The sequence below is a fragment of the Myzus persicae genome, unplaced genomic scaffold (assembly GCF_001856785.1).
Source record: "Myzus persicae strain clone G006 unplaced genomic scaffold, MPER_G0061.0, whole genome shotgun sequence".
Classification (NCBI taxonomy): Eukaryota; Metazoa; Arthropoda; class Insecta; order Hemiptera; family Aphididae; genus Myzus; species Myzus persicae.
Genome location: NW_019104142.1, coordinates 93,721 through 114,590, shown reverse-complemented (window position 1 = coordinate 114,590; position 20,870 = coordinate 93,721). Strand labels below are relative to the sequence as shown.

At 27.8% G+C, this 20,870-nt stretch overlaps 1 protein-coding gene across 1 annotated transcript; it reads left to right on the top strand.

The window, feature by feature from the left end:
- Positions 1 to 244: 244 nt before the first annotated feature.
- Positions 245 to 19,806, top strand: LOC111039170. Its single transcript, XM_022322515.1, has 18 exons — positions 245 to 422; positions 741 to 752; positions 1,125 to 1,151; positions 3,803 to 3,841; positions 3,967 to 3,975; positions 4,649 to 4,660; positions 5,169 to 5,180; positions 5,623 to 5,631; positions 6,154 to 6,162; positions 7,846 to 7,860; positions 9,296 to 9,307; positions 10,755 to 10,760; positions 13,149 to 13,157; positions 13,355 to 13,363; positions 15,495 to 15,503; positions 17,185 to 17,199; positions 18,748 to 18,783; positions 19,538 to 19,806. The coding sequence occupies exons 1-18, from the start codon at positions 323 to 325 to the stop codon at positions 19,666 to 19,668; spliced, it is 471 nt and encodes a 156-aa protein (XP_022178207.1). The 5' UTR covers positions 245 to 322; the 3' UTR covers positions 19,669 to 19,806.
- Positions 19,807 to 20,870: the final 1,064 nt, after the last annotated feature.

Below are 20,870 nucleotides of genomic sequence, written 5' to 3'. Positions count from 1 at the left end.
TTGAAGAAAATCGAAGCGCTTTTACTGCAAAAACTCGTGATGACAGACACAAAAAAAAAATAAATGAATAAATACAAAAACTGTAAAAACACATGTCATTATAAAATCAATACATTCATCACTCCCCTCATTATTATGTCTGTTAAAAATATAGCAAACAATAAATAACCAACTTATTGTGTACATTATTTACTTTGTGCCAAGATAGTAGGTAAGTATGGCATGGAAACACGACGGTTATAAAAGAAACCTAATAGTTACATTTTATTTCATTTCTTGTTCAACATTCATATTGTTTATCTTTTATTTCATAGTGAGAAAAATGCATTTTTTTAAACATTATTTAATAGTGTTAACATATATTGTAATTTCATTTTGGTTTATGCCTTCGGCTTCGTTAGAAAATGAAAAACAATTACGTGGTAATGATCTATTTATTAATTTAAAATGATTATAATTGTGTTTTAGTTTTTAGTTGCTTGATATTTATCAGAAATGATTTTTATAATAATTCAAATTGTAGTCTATGAAAAATGTATAAGTACATATTTATTTTTCAGTCTATGACTTTAAATAGGTTGCTCACTCCTTCGGATGATAACTATAATAGGTAGCTGTAAAAAGCTAAAATGATGTATACAAAATAATCAGGCCAACAATTAAATATTTTTAGTAATACATTTACGTAATTTGTAATAAATAGACAAGACGGAGTGATAAAAATAATTTTTTGTTTTTAGAAAGATGTAAAGGTAACATTTTTTATTTTTTATTTAAAAACAAATAATGAATATTGTATTCGTACTCAAAAATATTGTACGTGTTAAGTACCAGAAAGATGATGAATAAGAAATTGAAAAAAAATTAGAAGGTTGATGTAGTTATATTAATGACCATTACCCCAACTGACGATTTCACAAAAACAATAAATGCCAAATTTATTAGACAATAAACAATTAGAAAAATATTTTAAAAAGTAAGTATGCCATGCTTGTAAGCTTTAGTGGCAAACGATTGAATCATTTGAGATTAGCGAATGATCTTCTTAAATTAATCAATTTATTGTTCTACATACTCACAATTAATTTAATATAATTTTGTTTAAATAATTCTAAAATTCATAGAAGTTCTACTTTGTGCTGGATTCAAAAGTAAGTTAACTGCAATTAACAAATAATTTATTTTATGACATCCTTTTTTGAAGTTCCCAATAATATTTAGTGTAACTCTAAAAAAAAAAACCGTAGATATATGACATTTTCACTGAATATTTGTGTTAGCGTTTTCTATACGCCATAACATTTATAAGTATAATATTGAATCTATTGCATATATTAAACTGAAAATATACTTGGACTATTTAAAAATCATTATAGCTATATAGAATAGTATAGCATTCAAACCAATCATCGTGGACCTATATTACTTCAGTAGACAAAGATAAATAACACAAACACTTTATATCATATTTATGAACTTACTACATCATTTTTTTTTTTTATTATTGATCTGTTAGTACAACACGGCATCAAGGGCCATTAGATTAAGGTCTTAGATGTTATTTACAATACTATGATATTATTTACAATTGTTATAGAGTTTACATTATGAAAAATATATTTAACAGTTACAATTATATTTTGTCTAAAATGCTAGTTGGTATTAAAAATTTAAAAATTTGAGAATTATTTTGCTTTCATCCGGATAACATCATTTATACCTGACAAAAAAAAAATAAAGGGGAAAGGTGTCACCTTGAGGAACACCGTTAGATAAAATGTTTATACTTTTTCAGATCAAATTCTTGTATTTGATAATCTGGTATCCAAACCATTTAATGAGAATTTAAAAAAATATAGGAGTGGATTGTATTCAATATGCATTCAATACTAATAGAACATAATTTACTTAATCGAAGATATTTTGTATTGTACATTAGGTAATAAGCATACACCATTTTTCCGACATACAATATAGGTACTTACTATAAATTAATCGATTGGTGGTGCAATATTAGTTAAATTGGGTATTAATGTGCTCTATTTTTAGTTGCCATAGTTTGTTTACTGTTTTCATCAAAAAAAAAAGTTGTGTTTATAATTTTATATCGTATTTTAATTTTTAATTTTGACACATAATGCTTAATAATAACTATAATTTTGTATTTTTCTGAAAATAATTTTTAAAAATGCGTAAAATAAACAGAAAATGTATTGTTATTCTTAATATGTATTGTAGATACCTATTTTAAAATTATTGTAAATAATATTGTGAACTGTGTTGTGGTTTAAAATATAATCTGTACGGACTGAGGCAGTGGCTCACATAATAATCTTGATACCTACGTTAAAAGATTATAGTGCCTACATTAGTATACTTTAATTGGGTATTAAAATAACGTAAGCATAAAGTAATTGATGGCTTTGTGTACTTCTTTATATAGAAAACAGGTTTTTTTCTACCAAAAATTATAACAAAATACGATTAAATATGCTAAAGTAACAAAGGTCAATTTCAATGCCCCCCCCCCCCACTTTCAAAATTTGAACTTCTGACAACGACAAACGTTTGTGCATCGTTTGTACAGAAATGTGCACCAAGTCCCGACGTGTGTGCACAAAAACTTCCAGCGCTATCCCAAGAACGAAGTGGTGGGGGACATTGAAACGAAACACCCCCATTAGGACAATTGAAATATTTTTCATATTGATGAAATATGTCGTTTAGGTTAATAGTCTCAGTAGGATTTTAATTGTTTGCAGAAATAGTAGGTACATAATATATATGTTAAATATCATTTATTTTGTTAAGTTATATTAGTGAGATATATTTCGCAAAAAGATAATGCAACTTAATGTTTTTTTTTATTAATAAAACTTCAAAAACATAATTTCCTTTTATGTTCAGATAACAAATATATAAAAATAAAACATAATATTTAAAACCTCAACATGGTAAAAATGTTTTGAGTTTATACTTTATAAAAAAATAATATCCGAGTACCATTGTGTTTTTTTATGTCCCGTGATTTTTGAAATTTTTTTTGCTACTCAACCGATTGACATATTATGACCTAACGGCTAACATCACTGAAATAATAAATAATTGCGATCCCGTAACTTTTCACTCGGTCACATATTTGAAAATGTAATGTTTGTGAAAGTAAAAAAAAATAGTTTTTTTTTCTATAAATGTCAGTATAATTTTAATTGTTGGGTCAAAAAACTTGTCAATGTAATATAAGGGTCCTAATATATTGTTACAATATCATCTGAAAAAATATTAAAAATACCTTAGTACGAGTTAGTTTTTTAAACATTTGGAATTCAAATAGACTAAATTTATCAAATTCAAAATGCACAAATTATTTAGTAGATTTTGTAGTTAAAAATATATTAAATGTTCAACTTTTATACCTAAGGGTCAAAAATGTAACACAAAGTTGCACACAAGTAGCTAATTCTGTAACCAAAAAATAAAAAAAATATAAGCTAAGTTTTTTTTTAAATTTTTTTTTTGTTGAAATATAAAAATATTATTCGTGGGTATCTACTTAAAAAAATATATTTATAAACAAATTTATTATAAGCAATATACATTAAGTACATTGTTAAGAGTAACTTTCTGGCAACAAAACATTGCATGGACGATTAAATGTATGCTAAATTGCGATTCCAGGACGCCCTCGTTAACACAATTCTCATAAGAATTAATTATTATTTTTAAATTTTGTACGTTGCACAACTACCAATGTAGTTTCTATTATAATACCAATTTTAATTCTAGTATAATTACATTTCAGATGTAAACAGTCCTAATATATTAAACGTGAATTTTGAAGGTATTTATTTGAAACTAAATGTGTGTTGTTGCTTCACCCCAAAACTGTCCTTTAGATCCTTTAGTGTATTGTAATTCTTAACTTCTCCAATGAAATAGTGATAATCAATTACAATTATTTTTTAGATAAGCTAAGTATGTATTGGCACTTGTTTTTTAGTTAATAAAAATGTATTAATTAATTTATAGAATATAATTTGCAAAGGTTCTGTAACAGTTTACAAATTACTGTATTTTAAATGGTATATATAAGATAAGTACATAACTACACTTATAATAAGCTTTAGCAAATTCACCATTGAATTAAAACTTGACACATCTATAATTACTGTGATATAGGTACCAATGACGAATTACTATAGGAACATTCGAGATCATCTATACAGCAGATCAAGTTCTCTGTCATATAGATCCAATATATCTATATTATAAATTATATTGTACAGTTGATAAGTACATTTAATAACATACCTATAATTCTTACATAGTATAACTATGTATACAAGTCATGACATTTTGATGGTACCTATTATAAGTTATAATCGTTATCTCAAAAATCTAACTTATCACACTAGATATCATTTTATTCAAAGCGTTTTAATATAAACACATTTTTACCTACAGTAGGTATCATGTGAGGATTTTCCTAAATCCATAAAAAGGTTATTACTGCAAAATATTTATCACTGCAGAAAATATTTATGTCTGCACAATCGACAGACATAGTAAAAATTAAGCTCGAATAAAAGAACAAACAAGTATTAATTAACACCATTTATTGTAAGCTACATATAATTTGTTTTTATAGAATCCCAGGATCGTAAGTATTTATAAGTTATACATTTTGTCTTACTGTGGAAGTAGGTAGGTATAGGTGAATTAATGAATATCAATGGCATCATAAATTAGAACTATGAACTTCCTTACATTAAGTTAAGAAATAGTTTTGTATTCTGTTTCAAACTTAGATATTGTATTAAATTAAATTATGCTAATATTCACAATACTAGAATTTTCTATACTGAGTTATTTTATACATAATACGGTTCATTATGTTAATGTGAACAATTATTTTATACTCGTAAAGGACCGTGTAACGGTTTATTGATCTCAGTCCCAGTAGAATTATAATTACATATATTTGTTGTTGTACATTGTAAATGATTATTTTGTTGACAACTAAATATTATTTGTAAAGTTTTGTTGATGATAATAGTAACTTAAATGCCTATAATTTTGTTTTCATACCAATGATATACGATTAATTGTTTTTAAGCATATTAGTATAACAATTATCCACGCATAAACCTTTTGTATTTTTTATTTAGATAATTTACAAAGTACGTAATTTGTGTGTGTTTTATTATATTGCAAATTTGAGTAATAAAGTAAAAATATATGTGATATTTTGCTCATAATATATTATAACAATTACGAATTATTATTCGTAATACAAGTTTTATTAGTAATCTTATTATTATTACTAGTACCTAGAAGTTATTTTTACATTAATTGTTATTCAAAATATTAAATAAAAACTAGATAATTTTTAAATTAAAACTACCCAATCCGTTGCACTTTTGTCATTATTTATTAATTATTACTAAGTATTTAGTTTCCATTTGTAACAATAAATGTTAATGATTTTAACTTTTCTTTTATCTGCAGCATGTATAAAAAGAGCTATAATTAATTATTAAATTTTTTAAATAAATTTCCCTGTATTGAAAATATTGGATTAAGTTTTATATAAATATTAATAATTATTATAATTTTCTCTAGCAACTCTGGGTAAGTATATTTTTATTTTTTAACTTTATTCTGTGTGAGATTTCAGGATTACATTGGGTATAATATTAATTAATTCGTCTACTAGCTTAAATACCCATTTTTAGATAAATATAAACATTCAATTTGGGACGGAGTGGCCGAGTGGACTAAGGCGTTGGTTGCAACCACGGACTAAGATCTTAAGTATTATCTTAGTCCGTGGTTGCAACTTGCACCGTCGCGGGCTCTAAACTCGAAAACGGGTGGCATTTTTCTCCGAGCATGGAAGAAACCTACGGGTGCTCAATCAAAATTCTGCCAAACACAAACACACTACACACACGTGTTAAAAACCTACAGTTCCTCCTCCCCCCTGTAAACCAACAAACTTACAAGCCTTATTCAAAAACAGAGAATGGCCATAGTTTCCGGCCTTAAGATTAATTAAAAAAAAAATAATAATAAACATTTAACGTAACCATATATTACTTACATCTAATTGTATCATTAATAACTTCGGTACATTATATACATATTTTGCAGGCGCGATTAGTAAGTATCTTTATTATTTTAAGTGCATTGTTATTTATTACTTTCCCTTCTTCTGGAATGACTAAAATAACATATCAAAAGTTGTTGTGAACTTAGTTCCGGTTTCTTAGTGGTATCTGTTCAAAAATTTTCCTTGAACAGTTGAATGTGTTGTTATAACAATAATATCTTGTGCCAAGATTAACGAATTCAGAACATATCGCAGTGCTAACTGGTTATTTAATTAATTTACAACTTATACGCCTAACGGAAATTACAAAAGGGTAAACGAAACAATAGTGTTATGCATATGTTTATAAATATAATAAAAATATACATAATATCTAAACATTTTGAATATAGCGTAAATATAGAAGGCGGTTAGAAGTCATAAGTTTAGAAATAACAGTTCAAACATTATGTGTTTAAACTCAACAGGAACGGAACTGTTCCATAGGATACTGTTTTTGAATGCATTAACTTAATTACGAAAATTTGAATCGTTGTTTTATTGAACATGGTATTTCTTTTAAAACTATACGAGTTCATGGTGTTTCGTTTTCCTTTAAATATTTTGTTTTTATTGCATTTATAAAAGTATATCATAATAGTATTAAAATAATAAATTAAATATTCAGAAAATACATTTTCACTTTAGTTATCACCGCTTCGACAAACAAAGAAATGAATTACGTATGACGTTCATAGAGTCACATCCTACAGATATCACATTTATTCATTATTCCATATAAAAAGTCGTTATACATGCGTCCAAAACAAAAAATTGTTTTTTTATTTAGTATTAATACGAGAGGCTATACTATTCATTTTTATCCTTAAGCACCTACATTATTATTGCAGTAGTACGTGTCAAAATATCGTTTTGACTTTTTCAAAAGCGTAGTTTTTATTTATTTGTTTAATTTGACTGCACACTATTTAGTATAATAAGTTAACTATGAATGTTTAGAATAACATTTTACAGAATCGAATAGACTTTTTCCCCTCAAAATTTAGGTATTATAATCTTTAATCATGAAAACATAGAAATATGCTTATAATGCTATATAATCTATTTTACTATCGCAAAGATCTCTGCCCATGATGCCAAACGCACAATAAAACTCATATCAGCAAAATCCTGGCAAAACCTCTGGTCCACACAAAGAACAAAACTCAATGAGATAAAGCAATCAACCCTACATTGGCCAAACAACCACTCAAATCTTAAAATAGAAACCAGTATCAATAGACTCCGAATAGGTCACACCAAACTCACCCATGGGTACCTGATGTCTCGTGAGGCACCCCCTATATGCCCATCCTGTGGTGTAAATCTATCGATCAAACACATCATGACCGAGTGCAACACCTACCTTGATGCAATGGAACACAATCATCTTCCGGAAGACATATTTGAAAGCCTCGGACCTAACCTACCAGTCTCCAATATAATAGCCTTCCTTCAACAGTCTGGTTTGCTCAAACTTATCTAATAACCATACACATTAAATAACTATTTTTTATTCTTTTGTCTTTTTTTTTGTTCTTTTGTTTTGTTTTCTAACACATAACATGTAGTAACATTATTATTATATATTATTATATATCCCAATGGCCTTGCTGCCGAGGGTTTTTTTGTTTAATAAAAAAAAAAAAATCTATTTTACTATATTTTTATTAAATAAACATTATCATTTACAGTGTCACTTGCATCTTGTACGTATTATTTATTATTTTCTAATAAGCCACTAATGTCCACTAAAACAGAGTATATTTCATAAATAAATTACCCATATTACTTAGTATCCTATACATATTATTGAATTCTGTTTAAGGGACATGAAACTTGACTGTTCGATGCACCGATCTCCTTTAGACAGACTTCTAATAAATTCTAAAATATGTACGAGGTAGGTACTGAGTAATTTAGGTAACCATATTATAGAGTGAGCCCAGAGTTTGAGGAGACGTGAAATAATAGGTACATAATAATATTATTTTGTACAGAATTTGTTAAGCTCCTAACTGGAGAAATAAAAAAATGTTATGGAGTTCCTACAAATTTAAACTTTAAAGTATAAACAGTTATCAACAAAACTATGACTGTAATTTCGATACTATTTAAAACAAGAGAAACCTTGGATTACATTTTTTTTTCTTACTTAATAACATAATTTTGTTTACACCTTAATCGATAAAAAAATGTTAAATTTCAATAAATAGCACAAAAAGAGTTGAAATATTTTGTCGTGTTGTAAATGATAATGTGAATTACGTCAAATCGATTAATTTCTAAAATAAATATTTGGTGAAAATTGTAAGTCTCTACAATGTAGAGTCCACAGGCATTTTTGTTTTTTGAATTAGTTACAACAAAACAGTTTTGCTGAGCTCCCCTAATTTTTTTTTTATCCTGAATATTATAAAAACTTATTAGAATGATCTTGTTTTACGTCACAAATGTATCAACATGATCCATTTAACTACTAGAATCCATCCTTAAATTTGAAGATCAATGCACAAAGAAAACTAACAGTCCTTGAAAAATACTTTATAGACCAATACATACAGTTTCCGCTTGTTTTTAAAACATTGATTTTACACATAATTGACTTAGTTTTTTTAATAATTGCTGACAACTAAAAATACAGTTCTCATCATTTGCAAGGACATATTTGTTCTCTGATGAAAAGGACTGTAATAAACTTTAAAAAAATGTATTTCAATATACAAAGTGGTCTTAAGCAAATTTTAGTCCAGCGTTTGAACGATTGCTGACCAGAGAACATATTATTATTGAAATGTTATCGAGGGTCTCGACTATCATGGTTAATAATATTTATTACAAAACGATATAACATATTACCTACTATATTATAAAGCTTAATCAATATTAATATTGATATATAAATATATATATATATATTATATATATCAGTAATTGTAAATGTTTTAATTATTTAGAAATCAAATCATATAGTTCAATCAAAAACAATAAGTTGCCATATTATAAAAATTATTCCCTACTGAACATTTTTAAACCATGACAATTTATAATTATTAACATCATAAACCCTAGGTTGTTATACCATTTATTATATTTTCTAACTTATATTATTGACAATTACACTATAATAATTTATTTTTTTAGATGTGATACTACGTACGTAAATATTAAGTTATTGACTAAATTAGTTAAACGAAGTTTTAAATTTATATCAACAAAATGCATGTGCGTGCAACTAAAAGGTGCTAATTAGAAATTTTTTAAATCCATTTTCATTTAAATATTGTAACTGTGAGTACAGATTACACATACTAAATTCGGCCTTCTCAAGGTTACTAAGAAACCCATATATGAATAAAAGTCCAACAGAACCAAATGACTAATCAACATGCGCCAATCAGCCAACATAATATCATTTCAATATTAACCAGAGATAAAAGAGACAACTGATCCGTCTTGCTCCCAGTGATACAGTGATGTGATTTACTCAGTTACTGTGCCCGATAGTATCAATATAACCAATATAACCTAACCTGGACAGTATATTCGGCATTTAGGTCACCAGTTATAATAAACCAATCGCTGTTGTTTGACAAAATATTGAGGTTATTTACCTAGGAAGGTGACAGAAATCGTTTGTAGATATCACATAGTGGATCAAGTCTGCACCCAGAGCTATTCCAACAGATGTTGAATTTAACAGAGTATTTAAATGCACTTGGCGGTGAACAATACGTCAGAGAATGACGACAGTGGTGCCGCCTTTTACAAAAGGTTATCGGGGATTGGTTTTAGGGAGCTTCTTGTCAGAGTTTGCGTAGGAAATTTCATATTGCCATGGTAGTTGGTACAGTGGGCTCACCTCAGTTGAAACATAATAGATTTTGATCTGCTGTTTTTTGGCAGTTTTTTTATGGTGTACCGGCCGAAGTTCGAAGATCTGTGTCCAAAACGTTGGCTCATGACAGCAATGGTTGTAGATTTTCTTTTCAATGTCAAAGGTTGCGGTTTACGTGTTGATTACTGAAGCTACTTGGAAGAGCTGGGGTTGTTCGTAAAAGTGTCTGATATATTATAGTATTATATAGTATACCGTGGTCCATACGAAGTAGTAGACCAGTATGCCCGTGCTTACTGCCAGTACAGATTTTATCATCTTGGGGTCATTTTTCGGGTTACGGTCATGGGCAGGGTATCGTCATCTTCGCTATGGTCTCCTCTAGCCATGGCCGTACTCTGATAGTGTGTATATTGGGCGAGTTCCGCAAATAACCGAAAAGGCTACAGTCATATTTCATTACTAAAAACACAATTTTCACTACATAAAAAGGAGAACTATGGCTGTGAAATATCGTTTTTATTTTTTCGATATTAGAAGTACAAAAAAAGTTATTCAAGTTTGAAAAACGCAAAAATAATAGAATTTGAAACAATGAGAACTTTTTTTGTATAAACGATATCAAAAAAATAAAAACGATATTTCACAGATAATGTTCTCGGCTATATTGTATTTAATAAAATACAGTTAAAGGCCTCCAATTTAATATTTTTGGACACCTAAATAATAAGGTTATTAATTAATATTTTATAATTTTTTTTTCAGCTTATTGTATGAACATTTTTTTTAGTTTTTATTTCATTAATCTTAATAGTTTTTTTTTGCTTGAAACCTTCTCCATAAATTTAGCCAAATGATATATTTTTTTTTACTTGTTTTTTAATGAATTTGAAATCATGAAATATACAATTTTCAAATGTGTAAAACTTTTTAAATATTATACTTTATAAAAGTTATACATTACAGGATAGTATCACTTTTTTTGAATATATAGCAATTAGGTCAGCTACAGTGTGGAACTATATGATTATAATTTCCTAATAAGGTTTTTTATTGCAATTCTGCTAACGTTTTCAGTATGGTTTGATAAGTCATATATACAAACATTGCAAACAAATTTTCCTAAACTAATCTATTTCAAATGATTTTTATAACTCCTATGTTCCTGAAACATGTTTTAATTCTACATTTCATTTTTGAGCATAGTGGAAAGTGCCTAAAAATATTGTATTACGTTATGTTTGATGTTATAGAGCAGTAGATTTAATAATAGTCGTATGTTATAAAGTAGTAAAGAATATACACTATACAGGGTGTGGCAGTCAATCCGGCGATTTTAACAAGAACTGGCGGGCAGAGCTAAAGTGGTAGAGATTTCGGGAATATTCTTATCGCTTTTAAATACCCGGAATTTAGTAATCATGGAGCATTGGTCGAGTGAACAACGACGAGCGTCTCGGAAGCAAAATTGCACCACCAATCAGAATCGTTCTCATTTGTTATCACTATTTGTGAAAATCACGTTTCTTATCATAGGTAATAAATAATATATTATATAAAGCACATTATTTTAGAAGCACATTTTTAGCTTTTACAGATAAATAGATAATCATAAAGCATAAGTGGCAAGTGTTACTTTGCAAGTCTAGTGCTAAGTGTGCTGTAAAAAGTTCGTTTTATATAATATTGTCAACCTAAAGTAAATAAAAAAATAACATAATATTTGTCAATCTTAAGTCTATCTATAATAGTTACAGTAAAATTCAAATATGTCATAATTAAATAAATACATTAAAATATTTGTCAAACCTAAAGTCCTAAAATATAAAAATAAATCATAGTAAAAAAATCAAGTGGGTATTAAAATATATTACTGGTAAGTATGATCGTAGGAAGTATGTATGTTTTGTACTTCTCCCAAAACCAACCCTTCCTTCAGAGATTTCCTTTCCTTGTATATTTTCCAAATAAATTTACAAAAAGATATTCTGTCTTCAATCTCATTTTAGTACTCAACAAATCATATTGTTGTTTGGTTTTATGATTTTATAAATAATAAAAAATAAATAAATAATCATTATTGGTATAATAACTATTAAATCTAATTAAAGGGAAAAAACCACAACATATTAAACATTTTATGTTTTGTATTTTCAATGTAAATAAATATAACATACGAGTATTAACACATAAATAATACAGAGTGACAGTGATTCATTTTTCATTTAATATTATACTTTAGGTTTGTCAGTTTGATTTTATATGTAAATAATTATTAGCCCTTAGGTTTAAAACATTAGTCACAATTATAAAATGTGAATATAATCTTTTGATTCAGTGATTCAATGACATTTTAATGAGCTGAATCATATGAATTAGTTCTCTAAAATGAATTGAAAGTACCCATCATTAACCTGTATGATTGATGATTATTATATTGTCACATTATAATTGTTATAAAGGATGATAAGAAACGTGATTTTCACAAATAGTGATAACAAATGTGAACGATTTTGATTGGTGGCGCGATTTTGCTCCCGAGACGCTCTTGAACAACGTGCGTTCGCGGTAAAAGCGTATTGAAAAAATAATGATAGTTTCGTAGGCACTCAACGTGAGTTTCGCCAACAATTTAGTTTATCTCCTCGAGATCCTGTGCCTTCTCGTGGTACCTGTGGGTAAAACACTTTGAAACCACAGCTAGCACGACTCAAAACAGAGGCGGTAGTAAAAAAAACTAGACGGACTCAAGAAAATAGGAAGCTTTGCTGTCAGGCTATCACAATGTGTGGCTAACCAAGGACGGCATTTGAGCGACACAATCTTTAAAAAATAAAGTTTTTAAATATATAACATAAAATTCAACTTGTTTAGTTTTTATTTGTTTGACGAAAAATTAATAAAAAAAATGTTTTATATTGTTTTTTATTTTTTTAAATCGTCGGATTTGACTGCAGAACCATGTACTATGAATAAAATGTACAAATTTAAATTAAAAACAAAAAACTATTCGATTTTAAAGTATTTCCCCAACTGAAAATATTCCCAATTTATTGAGAACTTTTCAAGCAAATCACTAAATTTTTCACCTAAATCATAACATATAATAACTTTTTTGTAATTATACTTATACATTTCCACCGGGTATTTGATTTCTAGCTGACATTTGTAAGTTCTTTTTGATTGATTTTATACTTTATTATTTTAGATTAATCTTACATGTGTAAATAGTTTAAGAATCCAATATCATAATATAAATATAATTATTAATATTGTTTGTAATTTTTAGTTGAATCGTCTTCTTATAGCAAAACGATATTACGAATATTTTATAACTAATAACTACATTTTTCATTTTATTCCAGCGACAGCAGGTATTTATTATTTAATCAGCTCTATTTTGTAAGATATGATTGTCTTATTTTATTATAATCTTATCAAGTTTATTATTTACAAACGATATATTTTTTAATCAATTAATAATTATAATACGATATTTCAATACTGCTATAAGCTAATAATCTATCAAAATCATGTGTTTAAGTAACAATGTTGCATAAGACATAATTATAATTAAGCTTACAGTTAGAAATTGTTTCATCATATCGGAAATTAAGTTTAACTTATGTACATTGTTAGTAACAAATTTAAAGAATATTAAGATAATACGTATTGCGTGTTTGTTATACAATAGCTGTTAATTTTTTTTCTTTCCACATTGTCTTTTAACAAAACCAATATCAGCTTTTATATATGTTTTCGGCTTAAGTTTAACTCACCCTACCAATAGGCTATTCAAAAACAAGTCCAACTTTGTATTTAAATGTTAGATAACGACCAAACTGTTATAATAAATAATAATAAGCAGCTAGTAGCTTGCAAATCGAATTTACAATGGTGTGTTTTAAATGTTTTTCAACGTAAATCTTAATTATGATAGTTTCCTCCTTGCCAACAGCAGTTCCTCCCTCTCCCTTAATTATCGATAACAAGGAATAAAAAAGATGATTGTACAGATACTTGCTTAAAACAATTCTGACCTTTACCTTGTTTTTTGCTGAGCTTGAGAACCAGTACATAACATCAAACACATTTTTAATGTCTCACCGCTTTTTTCGAACAAGAGTTCAGATTGAGGAACAGCACAAATACCGAAAAATCCCATAAGTTCTAAGCTCCTGATCGTAAGGCCACACCAATAAATATTGCTCCTGCACCCCATGCTGCGTAAAATGTGATGAAGATAACTACACCTCAACATACAATAAGTTACTCCTGTCACTTTTGTTTTAAGTAATGGAAATTACCCTGCCAATTACAAAGGCTACACATGACATTTCTCTACCCTTTATTGCTGATAAAGCCGATTTGAGCTTAAAACTGGATCAGAGGAAAAATAAACAAAGAGCATGTATATAGAATTCAAAATCACGGGAAGACAGGATTTACGATACCCCGTGGCTGATATCACAATAACAAAATAACAAAAACATAATATATTCGTGTCGAAGTGGACATCACCCCGAGACGAAATATATTATACACACTACACACCGCACAGCTCCAATGAGACTGTTACCAGCGGGTGAAATTATATGGATAGTTATTAAATCTAAACATGAATACATGCCACGGTGAAAATTAACATATTATATTCACGAAAAAAATTCCCAACAAGGCGCACCAGTGAAAACAGAGGTTACTACCTATCCATCGTCCCATAAAGCGGAAAAAATGAAGTGATCGGCCGTCGCTCTGTCTACCAATCTCAAACGGTTTTTTACTAGCAAGAACAGGTGACAAAAGGGATCTACGTGCGCACGGTTCATGTTTGTGTAATTATTGACCGATACCCTCTGGGCCATTAAAATAACGGTATGGTGGTTGAGTGTCCGAGGATACCTTTACCCTTACCACAGGTATACAAGGAGTGGAGCGCGTGTATGCGGCTCAGTTGTGGAGTCATCGATCGGCGGAGACCTGAGGACCACAGGGTAATTTGCCTCATCGCACGTCTTGATCGCAATAATTTACCTACTTATACCAACATTACCTACCTATATATATATATATATACACGTGTGGTTTTCTTTTGAGTTAGAACTTTATAAATAATTCACAGAAGAACACAACAACTTATAACTAAAGTTTCATCCATCTTACAAAAAATGCAACAATTACTTTTTATATATTCAAATCAATGATAAGACTCGCCTATTTTTCTATACAATGGAAACTTTCTCTAATAATAATGATTAATAAACGAGGCGAAAAATATTTGAAATTCAGGTTGATTTTTATTTTTCATTGTACGTGATTACAATTTATTAAAACATAAAATATTTATCATCCAAACTAAAAACATGGACTATTTGATTTTAAATATAAATACTTTGAGAAAATATTTAAAATTTATTAAGTCATGCCTATCATACAATTGTCAGTTTGTGAACGATAAAGTACTATAATATTTATTGAATAGTATGTTTTTTATTTTACTTTTAGATGACCGAAGTACGTGCATGTTGCATACCTAATTTATTTATGTTAAATAATTTTGTAATTCAATCAATGATATTTGTGTCCCATAATTCATAACCTATGTGATCATGATCAATCTCAAATATTTTCTTAATCACTGAGTACCATTATTATAACTACGTATCCGTTTATTTGACAAGCAGTGACCTATTATTGGGTATTACTATATACTATCACTATCCAGATGAACCAATTCCCCTTCTATTTTAGATTCTGAGCGGAGGGATGAATGTATTGATTTGAAAATTATGTGTGTTTATTTATTTAGTTTCTTTTTTTTTTTTTTTAATCTTGTGTCTGTCATCACGGTTAGGGACAGTAAAAGTGATTCGATTTTTTTCAACAGCAACTTTTCTGGTAGGAAAGTGAATCTGGTTGGTGTATTTGAGAAGAATTTAAAATTCAGAATAGTTTTTAAAAGCGACAGTAAAAACAAACAAAAAAATAAGGAAAATCGGGAATTTTTTAGCAAAACCAGTTTTTTGAAAAAATCGTTTAGGTTTTTATGTAACTCTAAAAAAAAATACCGTAGATACATATGAAATGTTCACTGAATATTCGTAATAGCATTTTCTATACATCATAACGTTTTCAAAATATATTTACTCATGCTGAACTATTTACAAGCATGTGAAATATTCGATTAATGAGTATAAAAAATGTTAGCAAGGTCAAAAAAGTTGAAAATATAATACAAAGTTCCTCATGAGCTGTTGTTGTATTTATTGCGTAAAAAAGTGTGAACATTTAATACATGGCTCCTGATATATTGTTACAATATCAGTCGAAAAATATTAAAAATACATAGTCACGTTTTTGTTTTATAATAATTTAAAGTTCAAATTTTGATAACATTTCTCTTGACTTTGAAAATGATTTTGTAGTTAAAAACGTATTAAATTTCCAACTTTTATAACTAAGGACTGACAAATTAAAACAAGGTTCTACGTTAGTAACTAATTCTGTATCCAAAAAAATTAAATAACAACATAAACACAGTTTTTTTTATAGTTATTTATTTTAAATTCAAATTTAGACGAAATTACTTATGTAACACAAAGAATAAATTAACTAATAAACTAATAATAAACTATTATCTAAAAAACTAAATTCGTTAAACCTAACGATTTTAGTCACTTTGTAGTAATTCGGTTCCAAAACGGTCCAATTTTACATAAGTACTTATATTTAATATTTTTAGGACATCACTGATAATTTGAGAATAATGTTATGAATAATATAAATTCAACTTACCGGCTACCGTATTAATAATAACTAATAAGTAATAACAATATATCATATCCTACACTAACATACCGTCCCCGCTCAGAATCGTTTTTCGTATACAACGATATGATATCATTGAATTCAAATTTAATACCATCCATTACAGCGACCTCCTGGACACCTAATGCACAGCAGAGAGACATCCACTAAACCACTTTTTTTTACTATGCAAGGTTCTTAAGCTATGAAAATCGATCAACTTACATTTTCATCTTACAATATTTCAACATATATTTCGATCGATTTCGAATCGGTTCACACAATAGAACATTTTAAAAATATTCCTATATTTATATCCAAAATATCGCATTAATTACAAATATTATTATTATTATTATTATTATTATCATTATTTTTTTTTTTTTAGACAGAATAGCAAAGCGTACGTACTTTTATTTTATACTTAATTTAATTTTGTGTAAAATGTTTTTAAAACTATTGAGTTGCATTTTCTATTATACGAATTCATCAAATATATTTGTTTAACAATCTTTAGAGTGTGATGGATTTGATCGTCTAAAATGTATTAAAAACTAATATGCACTATAAAATAAAAATCAAACTAGAAACTAATCGAACTATCAAATATTTTGATTTGTATTAAAAATACGAAATACAAGCAATTGTATTTATATTCTACAATTTCGTAGACTCGTGTCGATGGGTAGTGTGAATTAACCCTATTCGTCCATTCATATGAAATTCAGGAATAATATACTTCATGGAACGAGCCATATGAAATAAACTTTTTGGAACTTTTCCTATTACATATTCGTAATATTAAGAAAATTCACATTATATGAGTGTGTGTGTGTGTGTGTGTGTGTGTGTGTGTGTGTGTGTGTGTGTGTGTGTGTGTGTGTGTGTGATGATGTTTACCCACATCCAATCCAACTTTATCATAATCGTAGTTTTGATTTTTGATACATTGGAAATCCTATACCCAGGACTGTGAAAGTCGAGGCTAATTTTTTAATTGAGGCATACTAATACTAATACTAATACTATTCTTCCATACATAGTTTGCATTTAACAGAGTTTATGACAGAGTAAATTCGCTATTTTATTTGTCATGACACATTACATTAGGTTGAAAAAAAAATTAGAACATTGTAAATTTGCTTAACATAATATGTAATTCGTATTAAAATCGAGAAATATGACCCTTTTCCCTTAAGTTGACAAAATATGTAACAACTTACTATGCAAAATATGCATTTAAACTTTTCTATTTTTAAAATCTCCATAGTCTCCTATACACTGAGGGTAGTTATAACTTATAAGTCTAATACTCTTTTGTTGATTTCATTTTCAAGTTATTAACTATTTAATTTCTAACTTATTGAAAAAAGAGATATTCAACTAAGTTAATAAATTGTTAACTTAACTGAGTTATTATTGCCTTGACTGGCTTTATACTTTTCTTATTTCTCTTCAGGTCCAACTGTCGATCACAAAATCAGATTGAGAGCATTCAATCATATCGTCAAAATTCATTCTAATATTGTATTAATCATACGGGTAGCAATACTATAAATTTATATCCACCACAATTAGCACTTATCAACTTCGTTAATAATTTACCTGCCAACGTTAGTAAAAAAATAATGATGTTTTATTTGTTGTTGAATATAAAAAATAATTTTTTTTATAGTTTTTTTTAATTACAATTATATTGATACGCGATTCCTAAAAAAAATACGTATGTCGTATAGCAACATTATTATGATAAGTCATGTAGTGTACCTACTACCTACTAATAATTCAAATAAATATTGAAATTAAATTAAATTTTTTTGCCTGAAGAGCGGGTTTTTGAATCTATTGAATATTTAACTTCTTAACTAACAGAGTGACTTACTAATATCATGTGATGAATTATACCATATATAAAAGGAAAATGTCATAATAGTTTAATTTATTTTTATAGGTTTTGCAACGGCATACCAATCATTTTATAGCACTGGTATGTATAAGTAGTGTGCATTAACTATTTCCAGCACAGATAACTGATAAATGTTTATACGTGTACTGTAAGGATACCTTTTTTTAGAAAAAAATTGATTAAAGTATTCAAATTTAATATCGCTTATGTAAATAATATGTTTTTGGTATTGATAACAATTTAGCATTTAAAAAAGAGATAAGATATGTCCCACCGTTCAACACATGGTAGATATTATTGGGTAGGTATAACAATGAATAGAATATAAATTTTTTATAATACATAAATACAAATATAAAATTTGTATAATTAGTGTGCATTAACGCTTTCCAGCACAGGGCCTGTTGTATTCACTTAAAACTTCTGGACACGAATTCATTATAAACAAACCATCTTTTGATCTTATTTTTACCACTTGCAACCTCTTCTGGGTTGTTGAAGTTCGACAAACGACTAACAATTCTTTTATTTAAATATCACCTTGATTCAGAACTCCAGAGCTCGTGCTTTTTTAAATATAAAAACATGTTTTACAGGAAAAACTCTCGTGCTGATAAGATTAATTAAAATTGAAAAGTCTTAAACAATATTTTTTTAGTATATAATAGAAAATTCCAATATTTTCATAGTTAAAATAAATACGATTCAATCAGTGATTTGTGTTGAATATAATTTTGCATGGTTTTTGGGCTAAAAAATGATTTTTACATACGTGTACAAATCGAGTTACATTTATGAACACACTCATCAAATCTAATACTAATTTATTTTGCAGAACCTCAGGGCCAGACACCCATTGACCATTTCTGTGTGGAACATGTTAATGACCAAAGCGAAAAGAAATATTTTTTTTATAACATGTTTAATAATAAAACAAATAGTTATGACTATTCTGCAAAATTCTAAACTTCAAATGATTAATAATATTGTATTAAATTAAATTATATATAATACGAGTTTGTTTTAATTGCATAAATATATACTACTATGTATCAATTCATTCTAAAATAAATACGATTCTCTTGGTAATAAAAAATTGAATCTATACTGTGTATTTCTTAGATTAGCATATTACCATGTGCGTGAAGTTGGCCCCCCAACATGACCAATTTTTTTGAAAGTTATGTTATCATTTTGCAAATAATTTGCAAATATTTGCATATTGGTTTTCAGAATTTGCAAATAAATTCCCCATATGGTATAAAAAAAATAAGATGGGGGAGGGGCAACTTCACGCAGCCCCCTTTTTTGAGCTACGAACCTCAAATTGCTACCAATAATTTGCAAATAATACGAAAGTCTACTACAGTAATAAGAGATGTTATTTTTTTCAATTGAAATCAATGTTTTTGATGTATCGACTTGACGTTTTATAATAAATTACGAGAACTATAAACCACGATCTCTAACCTTAATAATTAAAAATTACTAAAGTAAATTTAAAATGAAAAAAAAGTAAAGATCTGAAAAACATAATCTATTTATTAGCAAAATAAAATAAAAATTGTTATTAATTAATGTGAGCTCTTGTTTGATGGTCATGAGCTTATAATATTCAATAACCTATGTTCTGTTCCTACAAATATAGAGTAAATTTAAAAAAATTAATTATTAATTTACGTTTATTATAATATCACCATGTATTAAGGCTATAAGGGTAAGAAACAATTATTTTTATTTTTATGCTCAATTAATTTTACATTAAATAGTAGCCCGATATATTATGTAAAAAACTTAGGTAAGTAGTATATTTCAATTGTGTGATACGTTACATAATTTTAAATTATACTATAAACTATACCTACGTACCTATAAACACCAATGGTTGGTATGATTTTTGGACTCAAAATTATAAATAAGTTAGTGGCTATTTGCAAAATGTTATCAGCATTTTTCAATTCATAGCTCCAATAAAGGGGGTATAGCGTAAAGTTTTCCCCTATCTTATATTTTTCATACCGTGTGGGTAATTTATTTGCAAAATTCTGAAAACCAATTTGCAAATGTTTGCAAATTATTTGCAAATTATTGGTAGCAATTTGAAGTTCGTAGCTCAAAAGGGGGGCTGTGTGAAGTTGCCCTCCCCCCTGTCTTATTTTTTTTGGTAG